This window comes from Drosophila subobscura, chromosome O (genome assembly GCF_008121235.1).
Source record: "Drosophila subobscura isolate 14011-0131.10 chromosome O, UCBerk_Dsub_1.0, whole genome shotgun sequence".
NCBI lineage: Eukaryota > Metazoa > Arthropoda > Insecta > Diptera > Drosophilidae > Drosophila > Drosophila subobscura.
The window spans coordinates 7,759,827-7,773,899 of NC_048533.1; the positions used below are offsets into that span (position 1 = coordinate 7,759,827).

Sequence of the window (14,073 nt, forward strand, 5' to 3'; positions counted from 1 at the left end):
CTCTCAAAATAGGTCAAAACATGCGCATACATATTCGAGTTTAGTTTTTTTTTACTTTTGTCTTCCTTTATTCATAAGACGCACCCCAGTTTACACTCTTCCGTTTAGTTCCGTTTTTCATTCCGCCTTTTAACATTTTGTATATAGTTAACGCTAAACAAAAATTGTTTGTATAATTATAATGCAAATTATATAAATACATATACATACATATATGTATATATATGCAGGTAAACATAAATTGTTATAGCATCTAAGCATCAATTAATCAAAGAATTATTATTGGATTTTCCATGGGTAAATTCTACTTTTTGGATAGAAGCAGATATTGTTGGGTTTAAATTATGGTTTAAATTATAGTAATTACCCGGGGGAGGGGGATTGGGGTATTGCATTGTAACTAAATAATGTATACAATAAACAATTAAACAAAGGCATTTATGTTGCACAAGACGCCGTGCGACAACTCAATAGTAAAGAAGAAAAATGCTACGCAAACCAAAAGAAAACAATTACTTTCACGATTACAAGCCGAATGCTAAACTTAATTTTGGATTTTCGATTGTGGATTGCTTTTGGATTGGTGTGTGTGTGTGTGTGTGTTGGTAGCTTTCTCTAGTAGTCCTCAATTGCAATGATTTGCGGTGGTTTAATGGACACTCCTCCCACTGTTGGCGACCCCACATCCTTGGTCGCTGCGTTGTCGCTAGTTGATGTTGTTGTTGTTGCTGTTGGGGCAGCAGCAGCATGTGGTGTTGCAAGCACCTCGCCCGCTGCTGCTGTCCGTGTCTCCGGCGTCTGTGCGGCTAATTGTCACTTTGAGTTGCCCGCCACTGAGTTGGGGCCCGCCAGGTCGTTCACTCTCTGATATCGTGGCTTGTTGCGTGTGAAGGGCAAGTACTTGAACTTGATCATATGCTTGATCTGTCGCTTCATCGTGATGCAGAACAGCGTGATAAAGTACATGACCAGTATGGGCCAAAAGACGGGTACGTTGAAGAAGTCGAAGAACGTGCAGAACAGACCAATGCCCGTGCTCTTTGTCACCGACAGCCAGAACTTGAATTCCGGCAGGCGGCGTATGAAGGGCCGGAATTCCTCATTGCTGCGCGTCGGCAGATTCGGCCCATCGTCTTCGTCGTCCTGTGCATACGGATCGAATTCTGGATCGATTTTTGGCGTTAGAAATGCGATGAACAGATTCAGATGATAGATGCCCAGCGCATAGCAGATGATGTACCATCCTTGGTATATGAAAATGCGCAACACGAAGAGCAGGAGGACAAAGCCAGCGAACACCCAGCGCAGTCGCGTGTGCGGCGTCGAGCGATCAAGTGTTGACTGATAAGTCTGCAAAGAGGTCATATATGTTTATGGATGGTCGATTTCGATTGCCTTGGGCACCACTCACCTGTGAGAGGCGTTGAAACACCTTCTTGATGCCACCGCCGCCGCCTGCTGACGACGACATCGTGGCACTACTGTCTTCATTCATCATTGTCGCCACAGCAACCGCTCTACTCCCTCACCATTAATTGGTGCGGTCGTGGTCGTGTGTCTGTGTGTCTTCCACGTTCTTGTTTACTTTGACGTACAGCTTCGTAGCGGACTGCGATGCTGCACTATCGATTTGGCTTGGAGTGGTGGACAGAGGTAGAGGCTAACTAAACACAAAATAGGCAACACGGCGCGTTCTAAGTCACTAATTATTTCATTGCCGAGACGTTCCGTTCCGTTCCTCTTCTGCCTGCCACCGTCGTCGTCTTGCTCTTCTTCTTGTTCTTGTTCTCTCTCCTAGTGTGAGTTTTTGCGCTTGTCAGTTGAGTGGATTGAACTGTGTTCTGTTCTCAAAGCCTGCTTGCTGTTATTTAATAGTTCTTACTATATCGCAACTGTTATTCCATTACAGTTTTATTCCTAATTTGATTACACTACTGTGTGTGTCGGCAATTTATTGTTCTTTTTTTTCACATCCACGTCATTATAGGGTATATCGATACATCAATAAATCGATATTTGTTCTACGTCTGATATTTTATGGATGATATTTTTTTGCGATAAGCGAAATTATTCTTCGTTTTATTTTGAAAATGGCAAATACATTAATCTGTAAAAACATTATTCTGCTCTGGCTCTAAAGATTGAGCTCGTCAAAGCGGTCTGTGATCTGGACAATCAATTTGCAGATGTGTTTTGCCCGCGAAGAGCGCCTTTCTTCGCATGAGCACTCGCAGTTGGCTAGTCTTCTTGTGGCGTAGGATCTTCACACTGCCCACTGTGGCAGTCACAACGCAACGAGTGCGCGGCAGGTGCCAGTCACGATATTCGCCGACATTTACAGTAAAAAACAAAGTAAACATCTTTAATTTGCGGAGAGTCCGGAAATGGCGCTTCTGTGTCGAATTTGTGGGGAGCCAGCCGTAAATCCGAGAAGACTCTTCGACGAGAATGGAGCCGATGTATTGAACGACATCCTCAAACTGACGGGCATCTGGGTAGGATGGAAAACAATGTACACACGCCACGCTAAACCAAGTTTGATTTCAGCTTACCAAGAGAGTAGGACTCCCCTCACATATATGCTCTTCCTGCCTGCAAAACTCAAACGAAGCCATGGCATTCAGGGAACTTTGTATAAGAACCAACAACCTTTGGTACGAAACACTCGATGCAGCCGACTCCAAACCGGCAGACGACGAAGTGCATTTGGATCCCATAATTGAAGACGATGAAGCGGCGGAGCCTGAGGAGAACAACGAATATGTCACACTGGAAATCGAAACTCTGTGTGAGGAACGAAAGTCTGCAAGTCCTTCGAGCCTTCATGGAGAACCAGTCTCATTGTCAGCTTCGTCGCGTTGTCACAGTAATCTATCCAATATGCGCAGAAAAGCCGCAAAGGAACAGTCTGAGAAAATAGCTGATGATGGAGACTGTGATGATGAGCACTTGGATTTCGATCCAATGATAAATGAGGATTCATTGCTTGACCCAGAAGAGGAGGAAGATGAGGAAGACAAAGTGATAGAAAGGACCTTGTCAGGGCTTAAGTCAAGATTAGATTCATGTTCTGTACCTAAGAAAGGAGTGCGCCGTGCTTCCAAGAAATCAAGTTTGGTTCCAGGGGATTTGTCAACGAAGAAGCGTTATAGAAGATCCATTGGTGGCTTTTACTGTGACCAATGCGGCAAATGGTTCAAGGATAAAAGCAATCTGAATGTCCATTTGACGCGACACACGGGCGTGAAGCAGTTTGAGTGCAAGGAGTGTGGTCGCAAGGAGTTCACCATGCACCTTTTGAGCCTACACATCCGCGTAAAACACAAAGGCGAGCTGCCATACTCGTGCAAGTACTGTGGACAACGCTTTGACAACTGCATAAAACGTTTGAGACATGAAAGGTGGGTAATTTTATAGGGTTTAGTGAGTCTCAGACCAATGACTTCATTCCCCTCAGGCAGCACAAGGAGAGCCCCGATATTCGCCCTCACGTCTGTCCTGTTTGCGGAAAAGCCTTCCAACTGAAGAGGGCCTTGAGGATGCACGAGATTGTGCACACGGGTGAACAACCATTCCAGTAAGTTGCATTTAGCTTCTTCATACCGAGTATATCTTTATGTGCATATATTTATTCACAGCTGCGAGACCTGCAACGTTTACTTTAATCGCAAATCCAGCTTACAAACCCACAACCGATCGAAGCTGCACACCAAAAAAGTTGGTCAGGATCAGAGCAAAAAGCTGCTGGACGAAGATGCGGATACGTAACGGCAAAAAGCAGTCAATAAATTACCATTAATATAGGTTTTTGGTTTCATTTTTAAAGTTGAAGTTGATAAGCGCATAAATAAACAACTATCATCAGATAGCCCTGGTATCGATATATATATATGTATCGATAAAAGGCTTGTTCTTTGAACATAGTCGTATAACTGTTCTTCTTGCAAAATCCAAAGCGCTGCCAAAGAGACAATTTTTGCCAAATGTTGTCCGGATACGGACTGAATCTGTGTCTGTAACTGTCGCAATAAAGAATGTATCCATCAAAAGCGAATGGAGCAACATCAACTCATGCTGAAATGGGTAAATGCCGCATTTGCTATCGGGACTTGCTGGCTGATGAGGATGCCAAAGATCTCTACGATCAGAGGAACAATTCCTTGTTGTACCACATAGAGGCGATAACTGGAGTCTGGGTGCGTATAAAGCTAATAGAATCCAGCGGCTAAAACTAACTAATTTCTAGCAGATAAGCGAACGGCAGGGCGCTCCTCGGCACATGTGCCCACAATGCGAGAAAACCTTGCAGAAAGCCATTGAGTTTCGAGGGATGTGCATAGAAACTGAATTCAAGCTCACCCGAGCCAGCAAAGGACTCACAGAGTGTGATTTCGGGAATACCAATGTAGAAACTGAGGAAATCAAAACTGAATTGGAGAATGTTCTATACGAAGGCCTTTCAGAGTCGGAGCTAATAGAAGATATTGGACCAGCAGGCGATGGTCCGCTCCTCAACGAAACCAAAGTTCCTGCACTTCACTCAGAACAAAAGATCCAAACGCCAAGGAAAAAACATTCCAAAATGACCAAAGAGCAGATGAATCTTAAGCGTCGCGAACGGTTGCGATCCAAGCCCCTAAGCTATGTCTGCGAACAGTGTGGACACGCTTTTCGGATGTCTTGCCACCTACAGATTCACATGCTTCGACACAGCCGCGCCAAGAACTTTGAGTGCCCGGAATGCTTGAAGAAGTTCTACACCTCGCACTTGCGGGACAGTCACCTACGCGTTCGTCACCACGGAGAGCGCCCGTACCCATGTAAATACTGCAGCGAAACGTTTTCCAACTGCAATGTGCGTCAGAGGCACGAACGGCAAGTAGAAACCGAATGAAACATGCATATTGTGTCGCTAACCCTTTAAAACTCTGCAGGGAGATTCATGGAGCACCTCCTCGCATTGTCATGAGTCGCAGCAGCAGCAGCAGCAAAAATCAGAAGGCTCAAGCGGACAATTGTAAGCGTCACTTTTGCCATTTATGCACTAAAAGTTATGCCTCAAAGTATTCGCTCAGTTGGCACATGAACTCGCACACTGGGGTCAGGAACCTCAAGTGCAAATCGTGCGACATGATGTTCCCCGATCCTGTTTCGGTGAAGCGGCACGAGCGGTACCATGAGCAGCGGCCCTTGCAATGCGATGTCTGTCTGAAGGGCTTCTTCGTACTCAGCAAGCTCAATGAGCACAAACTCATACACACTGGTGATCGTCCATTTAGGTGAGACAATGCATCCCCCTAGCTATCTCCATGATAGTCACATTTATGCTTTCTTTTTCAGGTGTGAAATATGTGATGTGTATTTCCGATACAATTATAATCTAACGTCACACAGGCGCAGTAATATGCATAAGTCAAATTTGCTAAAGATTCAGGAGGAGGAAGACACTGCGCCTCAAATGAAAATAATGAAATAAAAGAAGAACTCAACACATTTTCCGACTTTTTAAATCTGAGAAATGCCGCGCATCTGTCGATATTTGTTCTGCAAAACAGCCCATTCGCAGCTGGCGATAGTCGCGTTTTTGCCCATCACTAGAGCCAACATCCAAAACAAATTTGTTGTTTTTATACCCAAATCTTCATCTGCATCGGCTATTCGGCAACAATGAATGCGAATGCAGCGGATGTAGTGAAACTGAAATGCAGAACATGCCTGGGAGAGTGCGAAGAGGATACCATGACGTCTCTGTTTGAAGTGGACGAGTTGGACGGCGGAAGTGAAGATCTCAGCGACAAGTTTCAGCTCTGTTGTGGAATTAAGGTAGGCCAATCAGCAACAGAAAATTATCAGCATAACTATGTGCTTCTGCAATTTGTACAGGTTCGCAGCTCTCCTCGACTACCAGGAAAGGTGTGCAGCAAGTGCCGTGACTTCGTTCAGATGTGGTTCAGCTTTCGCCAAATGGTTCTAAATTCCCAAGTTTATTTGGAGACTTGCTCGTCGGATGGGGAGCAGACCGAGGAGTTCAAGGAAGCCAACAATAGCGAGTTTATGGACTATATGTACCAGGACCTACAAGAAAATTGTGTCCTTGAAAGTGAGTACCCGGATGACAGCCCCCAGGAGGAAATTGAGGACATAACTGCCCAGTATCAAGAGATTCTCGACGGTTTTAACTATGTCACGGATACTGGGGAGCTGGTGAACGATGAGCTAGAAACGGGTGCCGATGACCAAGCCAAGGAACTGACTCCTGAACTGTTGGTTGTAAATGTTCAGCCATTTGAAGCTGATGAAACCATCGAGGCCGAATTAGTTGAGGAGTCTGTCATGGTGAAGGAGGACTACTGCGATGATGATGATTTTGCGGGGAGTAACACAGACTTCCTGTCGCCCACACCGTCGCCAGAACCGAATCCCAGCACTGAGAGCAAACGCAGGCCAGGCAGGCCCCGCAAGCCAGACAATGAACTGAAATGCAAGCGCAAGATCAAAACTCCTGGACAGCCCGCAACAGAGCTTAAAAGCGCGCCCTCGAAATTCATGTGCAATATGTGTGGCAATGTCTATACAAAGAAGTCCACGTTTACCTCACACATGATGACCCACGTCGACTACAAGCCCCACCAGTGCGAGTAAGCAAAGAAAGCGCTGCCTTTGCCTTGCCATTTTATTAGCGACTTTCTCTTCGTAGAATCTGCGACAAAGCCTTCCGTCAGATGGGAGAGCTGCGTGCCCACATTCGTCGGCACACGGGCGAGCGCCCGTACAAGTGTATGTATTGCGAGCGACACTTTTACGACCGCAGCGAAAGGGTGCGCCACGAGAGAGTCCACACCAACACGCGCCCTTACGAGTGCAAGGAGTGCGGCAAGGCCTTTACGCACACAGCCATCCTCAAGAACCACAGTCTGGTGCATTCCGGCGAAAAGAACTACAAGTAACCGCAGCATGGAGTGACTTGAAGTCTAGTCTTTAACATGATTCTCTCTGCTTTTAGTTGCGCCGTATGCTCCAAGTCATTCACCCTGATGCACCAGCTGAAGGCCCACCAACAGACAATAGTCCACAGAACCATGGTAGAGCAGGCCATGGCAAATTCCACGGCCTACACATAGCATTAGACATTTCTTAAGGTAGATTAATGCAATACATAAGCTAGACTAATAGGAGTGGATAATCTTTATTTGTTTTCTGGCTATGACTCGACTTCCATCGTCATATGTGCGTGGGTCTTCATATGAGCTTTCAACTGATGCGGCAAGCGGAACTTTTTGTTGCACTTTAAGCACCCGTGAGCCTTTTCCTTCGAGTGCGTTAGAATGTGTGCCTTGCGGGTGGAGGATAGTGAAAAGGTTTTCGGGCAAATGTGGCAGGCATATGGTCGCTCGTTCGTGTGCATGCTGAAGGAGAGAAAAGCACAAGCGTAAGATAAACATTTCCGTGGGAGTCTGTGGAAAGCCCAACTCACCGTTCGTGCTTGCGATGGGTGCTGCGATCGGCAAAGCAACGCGTGCAATGATCACATTTATAAGGCTTCTCCCCCGTGTGGGTTCTGATGTGAGTGCTCAGGTTGCAGCTGGTAGTGAAGCGTTTCGAGCAAACTCTAAAATACATTTTTGGTTATTTCGTGGAATATCTGTGATCACATCTGGCGGAGACTTACTCGCATTCATAGGCCTTCTCGTTCAGATGGGTGCGTAGGTGGTCAGCCAGCTTCGATGCGTTGGGGTAGGTGTTGCTGCAGACAATGCACCTGTGCCTTTCTGGAACACAGGCCACGCCGAGATCTATTTTATACTCCGTGGAAGGTTGCGGTGGCTCTGGGGCGAAGTTATCCAGTGCCACCTCGTTCTCAACGAGATAGCCCTCATATGAGCCAACGCTTATGCACAGTGCTAGGTCCGCATTGGCCTGGTCGTTTGTTTGGCATTCCTCGCTGTCTGCTTTGCTCAAATAGCCCGACTTTTCGTCATGTGCAGTGGGTACAGGCTGTTCTGTGGATGCCGCCACTTCTAATAATTTTTCGTCCAGACTTATTTCATCCGTATGAATACTGTCCTCCGCAAATTCAATTTCGGGATTCTTGTCCTGTCTTTGTAAAATGGTTTGTTTCCTCGCACGTACTCGGTTTTCCACGCCGGTCCTTGTGAAATCGGGAATTGTTTGACGCACGAGACTCTTGAGCTGCTCATCGGCCTGCTGGCATGTGGTGACAAAAGTGTGCACTCCATCCAACATTTGAAGGCAAGTGTTGCATATTGTGTCAGGCAAGCCATCGTCCAGAATCACCTTAAAACACACATGACATAAAAGATAAACATAGGAACATAAATGCTGATTGTTTTGGCGTCGCTTACTCACATTGACGCCCGCATACTTGCACAAAAGCTTGGGCGCTTCAGAACCGAAGAGCGGTTGCAGTTCTGCGGTGTCCTCACTTTTGCAAGTTCTACACATGCTCCACTTGATGATGACCTCCATTATTGTTATTGTTTTGGCTGGCAAAATGCCGATTTATCCGATTCAAATGCTAGTCCAGATTTCGTACTTTAGTGTGACAGTACGACGCCGCACTTAACCCTTTAAGAGCCACAGGGTTATTAAATGCAAATGAAAATTATGGAACATAAAAAATAATTATAGCAACTGGATGCTACTAGGAATAGTAATTATCAAAAAGAGAATAATATGTTCATATTGTGTGTACATAAATAATTGTATGTTTGCAAAGTGGGCCCCTCATGGGTTAATGCTTTTTACGCAGTGTGCCCATATGTAGGGAAAGCAGTGAAAAAGTGTAGGACTAGACGCTTGTTTATTTTATTTTATTGCAAAACAGTCTTGGAAGTCTTTAAATATGCCCGAGTACACGCTTTGTAGGATCTGTTTAACAGAAGATCTTAGTTTAGACGGCATGACGCCCCTATTCGACGATCAGAACGTGGAGTGTCCAGAGCTGGTGAAGAAAATTGAAGAAGTCGGCAGCATCAAGGTACATGTGTGGCTGCACTGACAGGAGGCTCCGAGACCAGCCCCCAAGTTGAGGGCAACTAATTTGTATATATTTTCAGCTAGCCCCACTTCAGGACATGGTGAGCATGCTGTGCTTTAACTGCGTGGACACCCTCTCGATTGCACACAAATTCCGGGAACTGTGCCAGGCGAGCGAGCGAGCCTTTTCCGATAATATTGTCAAGGTAAGTTTGGGTTGAAGTACACCTGCAACGCCCGAGTCACATTGAGTTTTTGGTTGCTTTAAGGCGGAGATGAAGTGCGAACCCACTGAGGATCCCTCCAGCTTAGAGGAGCATAACATTGAGTATATTTACGAGGCTGCCAGCGAATTCATTGATGCCGATGGCGATATTGAACTAGACACTATGCTGGAAGAGCGTTTGGAGGATGGAATTACAGAAGCTGACGCGGCATTCGGCGACATAGGTGTGGTGGAGGAGATAGATGAAAATGACCTGCTGATAGAAAACGGCAGCGATAGTGACTACGAGCCAAGTGAACGTTACCGCAAGCCAAAGATCCGCAAAACGCGGCTCGCCAAACGCGGTCGTGGCAGACCACGGAACTCCACTCTGGAGAATGGTCAGGAAAAGGCGCCTGGCATGTGCAGGTCCAGTGAAGAGCCCACTAATATCATGTGCGAAATTTGTGGCAACATCTACTCCAAGAGAGCAGCACTCAACATTCACATGCGCCGTCATCTGGCTGAGAAGCCGTTCGAATGCGAGTGCGTATCAAACAAGCAAAAACTAATTTATTCTATAACTGATTGATTGTCCGTTTACTAAAGGATTTGCGGTAAAACGTTTGCGGGTCCCTCGGAGCTTAATCGCCATATACGAGTACACACTGGCGAGAAACCGTTCACGTGTAAATACTGCTCCCGCTCGTTTGCGGATCGAAGCTCCAACATACGGCATGAAAGGTGAGAGAGAGTCTAGCTGAATTTTAGTACTGCATTTGTATACCGTTGCCTACCCTTGCAGAACTCATACAAACGAACGGCCCTTTGCCTGCTCAACTTGTGGCAAGTCCTTTTCTTACTCTAACGTCCTGAAGAATCACATGTTAACTCACACGGGGGAGAAGCCCTTTTTGTAAGTACTTTTACTTAAGCCAGCGACAATACAGGAAAGTAATTTCCAATTTCCATTTCAGGTGTCTGCCCTGCAACAAAACCTTTTCTCGTAAACACCAGCTGGAGCAGCACATCGGCACGATGACCCACCAGCAAACCATGAGAGCGCACCAGACAAACGAGACCTTACGGGGTGCTTCGGAATTATACTAGTTTGTTAAAGATTTAATTAAATGAACATATGATGACTGTAAATAAAAGTTATAAAATAAAAAAATAATTATGTGTATTAAACACATACATGTTCCCTTTTCTACATGGCAACTACATAAACAAACTCTGTGCACACTGTCGATCATAATCGATAACGATTACAGTCAGAATATTAAACGAATAGGTGGTAGTTTGCGCCCAAATTTGTATTCTCCTGTTGGTCTCCTTAGTGTCCGACTTGTGCCACTTATAATACTACAGCCACAAATATATTCAAAAAGGAGAACTCACAAATTTTGTTGAACCTCCAAGCTGTTTGCGGAATGTCGGTAAGTTCGATTCAAGAAAAAGTGATTACATCCTAATCCTTATTGGAATGTTTAGTTCGTGGACCATCCGGAACTACCAAACTGCTTATGCATTTATTGTGTGCTCGAATTGAACTAGATGGTCATGTTCCGAAATGTCGTCCGGGCACAATTCGCCAGGACGCTACGCAATAGACAGTGATGAGGAGCAAGCCTAAGCCCATGCAAAGTATGCGGATGCGGCGCTCATTTGATGCTCGATCAATAAGCAAAAGGGACCAGAATGCCCGAATGCTGTGAAACTTCTCCAAGCTATTCGAAATAATAGATATACCTGGCGTATATTATGCTACTAATAAATACTTAACTAGCTTATACAGAATGTCAATACAAAAGAATGGAGAATGGTCTCTAGGAAATGCTTGTGTCAGCTTCATGCACGACGACTGTCGACGACTGTTGTGCCACATCCAGTGCCTTTTCCAGGTGCGTGGAGGTAGTTAAATGATTTTGCAAGTGGGCAATGCGCATGAAGCGCTTGTTGCAAATGCCACAGCTGTAAATGTAAGTTGATCAATAAACGATTTGCGCTTTACTGTTTGACTGCAGCACTTACTGATGCTTGCGCGCGTCTACGGAGGCGTGTGTCAGCGTGTGCTTCCTTAGGCAGCCAGAGCTAACGAAACTTTTTCCGCAGGTTTTACACTCGAAGCGCTTTTCGTTTCGGTGGCGTCTGTGATGCTCCTCGCGGGAGCTTGCATCGGAAAATCGGCGCGAACAGTAGATGCAGACGAAGGGCTTTTCTCCCGTGTGGCACCGGTTATGACGCACCAACTCCTTGCGAGTGGCGAAACGTTTGCCACAATCACTAATCAGGACAGAATGGCAACTGATTAGCAGGTGGCATATGCATTTGGAAGATTCCCTTTTACCTGAACTCACACGCAAAGTTCTTGACACCTGTGTGCCGCAGCTTGTGCTCTTGAAAGTTGCTCCAGCTATTTATAGACTTTCCACAGTCATCGCATATGTAGGGCTCTGCATATTTTCCTCTGCGCTTTGTGTTCGCCTGCTCTACGTTGTTCTGCGTGCATATTTCTGATTCATATTCCAGAGCATAGTCATCAGTGTTCTCCTCATCGGTGTTCGGCCCATAAGACTCTATTTCGGAGTCGGTATTGGTATCCTCCTCCTCTATGCTGCCCGTGGAGTTCACTTTCTCCAGATTACGCTTCTCTGAGATGATGCAGCGCTGCCGGAACTTTATGGCGCAGTCCAAGTCGAAAACGCACTTTTCGCACATATAGCTGGATATTCCTTCTTTTTCATTTAGCTACGAATGTTAATTGAATCACGTCAATAAAAGCTGCGTGTAATTTATTTTAATTTATGTACATTACCCCGACCCCAGTTATGGAGAGAATTTGGCGGATGAAATGGCCGTTCTTCGGGCAGAACAGGTATATCGTAGCCTCAGCACCAGAGCAAATCCGACATATCTTATTCCGCATTTTCAGAAAGCTGCTTTAATTGGTTTTTTGTTCGTTTATTGTTTACAGTGCAGTGCAGAAATATCGCATATCGTTATCGATAACCGACCACGAACAGCTGTTGTATGCGCATTTTATTTTGTTTGCATTTGAATAAATATAGAAAATGTGCATTTAAAATGACGCTGCAATGCCGAGTCTGCGGGGGCGTCATCTACAATGCAAAGGCTAAGAATCTATTCCAGAAGGAGAACTCTAAGCTGCTAATGAACATCGAGTTGGTGGTCGGCATTTTGGTGAGTTCCATCGAGCAAATCAACGAAATGTCCCCAAACCCCTCCTAAGTCTTTACTTTGAATTGCAGCTCTTTGATGATCCAGAGCTGCCGAGATGCATATGTGCTTGTTGTTTGCACGACTTGAATCAGGCAATCGTGTTCCGGAATCACTGCATCCAGACTCAGAAGAACCTGTTGGAGAAACAACGTCGCAGCAGGACTCCTTTAGAGGACTATGATGAGGACACAGAAATTAAGCATGAGATTGAAATGGATACTGAGCTGGCGGCCATGTCAGCTGGTGATCTGGATGATGCTTATGAAAATGTAGAAGAGCTGTTAGACCCAGAAGAGGACGACGACGATCCACAAAGCCAAAATAGTGATGAGGCGGAGGATACTGCGCAGGATGCAGACTCTCTGATAACAAGTCTAAAGAAAGAGCTGGGTAGCATTTATGATAGCAGCGATGACAATGACGATGACGAGTTACCGGAATTGTCCGACTCAAGCAACTCAGACGGCGGATACTCTCCCGCCGACGATTTGTCACCAGTGTCGGTTACCCAAACCAGGAAAAGGGGTCGACCCAAGAAAGTTGCAACTGCCACAACGCCAGCTAGCCGAGCCAAAAAATACATGACTTGGAAAAACTTGACAGAGGAGGAGATAGTCGAAAGGAAGCGTCAACAGCGTCGCCGGGATTGTGTCTGCGAGCAGTGCGGCAGGCACTTCACAGATCAGAGCAACTTCAAATTGCACATGCTGCGGCATACGGGCATCAAGAATTTTGCCTGCCCGGACTGTGGCAAAAAGTTCTACACAGATCATTTGCTGTCGCTTCACCAAAGGATTGTGCACAGAGGCGAAAAGCCCTATGCCTGTAAATACTGCAACAAGTCGTTTCACAATAGCACAACCCGCGTCATCCACGAGCGGTAAGACTGACCTGCTATAATTGTAACCATAATCTTTCTGACCTGCTATAATTGTAACCATAATCTTTCTGACCTGCTATAATTGTAACCATAATCTTTTTGTACCACAGAATTCACACAAATGCTCGACCGTATCCCTGTAACCATTGCAGTAAAAGTTTCAGCTCGGCATCTGGTCGCAAGCGGCATGAATTAATACACACTGGCGTGAGAGCATTTTAGTGAGTACAATTATTTGTATTATTTAGGCATAATTGGTAAATTATTATTATTCCTTGCAGCTGCGAAACCTGCGATCAAACTTTCCAGCGCAACACACACCTTAAGGCTCATCTTCAATCGAAGATGCATGTCATGAAAGCAAAACATAAGGATTTTCCTAGTACGGAGAAAGTTTAAGCAATTATAAGATTAAAGTCATTCAATATTTCGTATGTATATTTGTAGACAACTAGCCTCAGCAATTATCCAAGATTCATGCCAATGATTCAACGTGTGAACACGAGCGCATGACTTTGCCAATTCTCAAAATCGATTTGATATTCTGTGAATCATTGAGATTGTATGCGTGAAATGCATCACACGTGCACATGAATCCGCGATTCAGACTCATCGTCTAAAGCCAGCTTAACTTACGCTTAGTGGTGTTGGGTAAACATCGTTCATTTGAATGTTCGTGTGAGAACATGTTCACTGTTCGTTCATTTTTATTCAGTGAACTAAGTCGTTCTTTTAGTTTTGTTCTTTT

General features: G+C 45.3%; 8 protein-coding genes across 9 annotated transcripts; 5 read left to right on the plus strand and 3 right to left on the minus strand.

Annotated features, from left to right (window-relative positions):
* Positions 1–328: 328 nt before the first annotated feature.
* On the minus strand, positions 329–1,988 carry LOC117896010 (protein RER1). The gene is made up of 2 exons (XM_034804007.1): positions 1,412–1,988; positions 329–1,350 (listed from the first exon to the last, which is right to left on the minus strand). The coding sequence occupies exons 1-2, from the start codon at positions 1,496–1,498 to the stop codon at positions 814–816; spliced, it is 624 nt and encodes a 207-aa protein (XP_034659898.1). The 5' UTR covers positions 1,499–1,988; the 3' UTR covers positions 329–813.
* Positions 1,989–2,333: 345 nt separating this feature from the next.
* Positions 2,334–3,823, plus strand: LOC117896008 (transcription factor Ouib). Its single transcript, XM_034804005.1, has 4 exons — positions 2,334–2,495; positions 2,548–3,401; positions 3,458–3,577; positions 3,639–3,823. The coding sequence occupies exons 1-4, from the start codon at positions 2,385–2,387 to the stop codon at positions 3,766–3,768; spliced, it is 1,215 nt and encodes a 404-aa protein (XP_034659896.1). The 5' UTR covers positions 2,334–2,384; the 3' UTR covers positions 3,769–3,823.
* Positions 3,824–3,933: 110 nt separating this feature from the next.
* Positions 3,934–5,292, plus strand: LOC117897706 (zinc finger protein 583-like). Its single transcript, XM_034806728.1, has 3 exons — positions 3,934–4,196; positions 4,247–4,875; positions 4,935–5,292. The coding sequence occupies exons 1-3, from the start codon at positions 4,035–4,037 to the stop codon at positions 5,281–5,283; spliced, it is 1,140 nt and encodes a 379-aa protein (XP_034662619.1). The 5' UTR covers positions 3,934–4,034; the 3' UTR covers positions 5,284–5,292.
* A 272-nt stretch (positions 5,293–5,564) lies between these two features.
* LOC117897705 (zinc finger protein 771) lies at positions 5,565–7,175 on the plus strand. Its single transcript, XM_034806727.1, has 4 exons — positions 5,565–5,823; positions 5,884–6,638; positions 6,698–6,943; positions 7,004–7,175. The coding sequence occupies exons 1-4, from the start codon at positions 5,668–5,670 to the stop codon at positions 7,119–7,121; spliced, it is 1,275 nt and encodes a 424-aa protein (XP_034662618.1). The 5' UTR covers positions 5,565–5,667; the 3' UTR covers positions 7,122–7,175.
* LOC117897707 (zinc finger protein 184) lies at positions 7,171–8,565 on the minus strand. Its single transcript, XM_034806729.1, has 4 exons — positions 8,368–8,565; positions 7,670–8,295; positions 7,475–7,609; positions 7,171–7,406 (listed from the first exon to the last, which is right to left on the minus strand). The coding sequence occupies exons 1-4, from the start codon at positions 8,485–8,487 to the stop codon at positions 7,202–7,204; spliced, it is 1,086 nt and encodes a 361-aa protein (XP_034662620.1). The 5' UTR covers positions 8,488–8,565; the 3' UTR covers positions 7,171–7,201.
* Positions 8,566–8,777: 212 nt separating this feature from the next.
* LOC117898134 (transcription factor Ouib) lies at positions 8,778–10,344 on the plus strand. 2 transcript variants are annotated; one of them, XM_034807328.1, is made up of 6 exons: positions 8,778–8,998; positions 9,078–9,203; positions 9,267–9,748; positions 9,812–9,946; positions 10,008–10,118; positions 10,180–10,344. In XM_034807328.1, the coding sequence occupies exons 1-6, from the start codon at positions 8,864–8,866 to the stop codon at positions 10,310–10,312; spliced, it is 1,122 nt and encodes a 373-aa protein (XP_034663219.1). In that variant the 5' UTR covers positions 8,778–8,863; the 3' UTR covers positions 10,313–10,344. The 2 variants fall into 2 exon arrangements, with proteins under 2 accessions (XP_034663219.1, XP_034663220.1); XM_034807329.1 differs by having other exon boundaries at positions 9,279–9,748.
* A 608-nt stretch (positions 10,345–10,952) lies between these two features.
* LOC117896411 (gastrula zinc finger protein XlCGF17.1) lies at positions 10,953–12,181 on the minus strand. The gene is made up of 4 exons (XM_034804727.1): positions 12,021–12,181; positions 11,553–11,953; positions 11,237–11,488; positions 10,953–11,176 (listed from the first exon to the last, which is right to left on the minus strand). Exons 1-4 carry the CDS (start codon positions 12,129–12,131, stop codon positions 11,032–11,034), a joined length of 909 nt encoding a protein of 302 aa, XP_034660618.1. The 5' UTR covers positions 12,132–12,181; the 3' UTR covers positions 10,953–11,031.
* A 27-nt stretch (positions 12,182–12,208) lies between these two features.
* Positions 12,209–13,984, plus strand: LOC117896410 (transcription factor Ouib). Its single transcript, XM_034804726.1, has 4 exons — positions 12,209–12,406; positions 12,475–13,325; positions 13,436–13,546; positions 13,607–13,984. Exons 1-4 carry the CDS (start codon positions 12,236–12,238, stop codon positions 13,722–13,724), a joined length of 1,251 nt encoding a protein of 416 aa, XP_034660617.1. The 5' UTR covers positions 12,209–12,235; the 3' UTR covers positions 13,725–13,984.
* Positions 13,985–14,073: the final 89 nt, after the last annotated feature.

What these genes read in the sequence shown, in the direction of transcription:
- LOC117896010 (XM_034804007.1), bottom strand. Translation starts at nt 1,498, where the DNA reads ATGATGAATGAAGACAGTAGTGCCACGATGTCGTCGTCAGCAGGCGGC. An exon ending in TGTTTCAACGCCTCTCACAG is followed by an intron (nt 1,351 to 1,411) that starts GTGAGTGGTGCC and finishes ACCTCTTTGCAG; the next exon opens with ACTTATCAGTCAACACTTGA.
- LOC117896008 (XM_034804005.1), top strand. Translation starts at nt 2,385, where the DNA reads ATGGCGCTTCTGTGTCGAATTTGTGGGGAGCCAGCCGTAAATCCGAGA. An exon ending in TCAAACTGACGGGCATCTGG is followed by an intron (nt 2,496 to 2,547) that starts GTAGGATGGAAA and finishes GTTTGATTTCAG; the next exon opens with CTTACCAAGAGAGTAGGACT. An exon ending in ACGGGTGAACAACCATTCCA is followed by an intron (nt 3,578 to 3,638) that starts GTAAGTTGCATT and finishes ATTTATTCACAG; the next exon opens with CTGCGAGACCTGCAACGTTT.
- LOC117897706 (XM_034806728.1), top strand. Translation starts at nt 4,035, where the DNA reads ATGTATCCATCAAAAGCGAATGGAGCAACATCAACTCATGCTGAAATG. An exon ending in AGGCGATAACTGGAGTCTGG is followed by an intron (nt 4,197 to 4,246) that starts GTGCGTATAAAG and finishes ACTAATTTCTAG; the next exon opens with CAGATAAGCGAACGGCAGGG. An exon ending in GTGCGTCAGAGGCACGAACG is followed by an intron (nt 4,876 to 4,934) that starts GCAAGTAGAAAC and finishes AAAACTCTGCAG; the next exon opens with GGAGATTCATGGAGCACCTC.
- LOC117897705 (XM_034806727.1), top strand. Translation starts at nt 5,668, where the DNA reads ATGAATGCGAATGCAGCGGATGTAGTGAAACTGAAATGCAGAACATGC. An exon ending in AGCTCTGTTGTGGAATTAAG is followed by an intron (nt 5,824 to 5,883) that starts GTAGGCCAATCA and finishes CAATTTGTACAG; the next exon opens with GTTCGCAGCTCTCCTCGACT. An exon ending in TCCGGCGAAAAGAACTACAA is followed by an intron (nt 6,944 to 7,003) that starts GTAACCGCAGCA and finishes CTCTGCTTTTAG; the next exon opens with TTGCGCCGTATGCTCCAAGT.
- LOC117897707 (XM_034806729.1), bottom strand. Translation starts at nt 8,487, where the DNA reads ATGGAGGTCATCATCAAGTGGAGCATGTGTAGAACTTGCAAAAGTGAG. An exon ending in GAGAAGGCCTATGAATGCGA is followed by an intron (nt 7,610 to 7,669) that starts GTAAGTCTCCGC and finishes AATGTATTTTAG; the next exon opens with AGTTTGCTCGAAACGCTTCA. An exon ending in ACCCATCGCAAGCACGAACG is followed by an intron (nt 7,407 to 7,474) that starts GTGAGTTGGGCT and finishes TCTCTCCTTCAG; the next exon opens with CATGCACACGAACGAGCGAC.
- LOC117898134 (XM_034807328.1), top strand. Translation starts at nt 8,864, where the DNA reads ATGCCCGAGTACACGCTTTGTAGGATCTGTTTAACAGAAGATCTTAGT. An exon ending in GAGAAGCCGTTCGAATGCGA is followed by an intron (nt 9,749 to 9,811) that starts GTGCGTATCAAA and finishes CGTTTACTAAAG; the next exon opens with GATTTGCGGTAAAACGTTTG. An exon ending in ACGGGGGAGAAGCCCTTTTT is followed by an intron (nt 10,119 to 10,179) that starts GTAAGTACTTTT and finishes TTTCCATTTCAG; the next exon opens with GTGTCTGCCCTGCAACAAAA.
- LOC117896411 (XM_034804727.1), bottom strand. Translation starts at nt 12,131, where the DNA reads ATGCGGAATAAGATATGTCGGATTTGCTCTGGTGCTGAGGCTACGATA. An exon ending in TCTCCATAACTGGGGTCGGG is followed by an intron (nt 11,954 to 12,020) that starts GTAATGTACATA and finishes TAACATTCGTAG; the next exon opens with CTAAATGAAAAAGAAGGAAT. An exon ending in AACTTTGCGTGTGAGTTCAG is followed by an intron (nt 11,489 to 11,552) that starts GTAAAAGGGAAT and finishes TGTCCTGATTAG; the next exon opens with TGATTGTGGCAAACGTTTCG.
- LOC117896410 (XM_034804726.1), top strand. Translation starts at nt 12,236, where the DNA reads ATGCGCATTTTATTTTGTTTGCATTTGAATAAATATAGAAAATGTGCA. An exon ending in AGTTGGTGGTCGGCATTTTG is followed by an intron (nt 12,407 to 12,474) that starts GTGAGTTCCATC and finishes TTTGAATTGCAG; the next exon opens with CTCTTTGATGATCCAGAGCT. An exon ending in ACTGGCGTGAGAGCATTTTA is followed by an intron (nt 13,547 to 13,606) that starts GTGAGTACAATT and finishes TATTCCTTGCAG; the next exon opens with CTGCGAAACCTGCGATCAAA.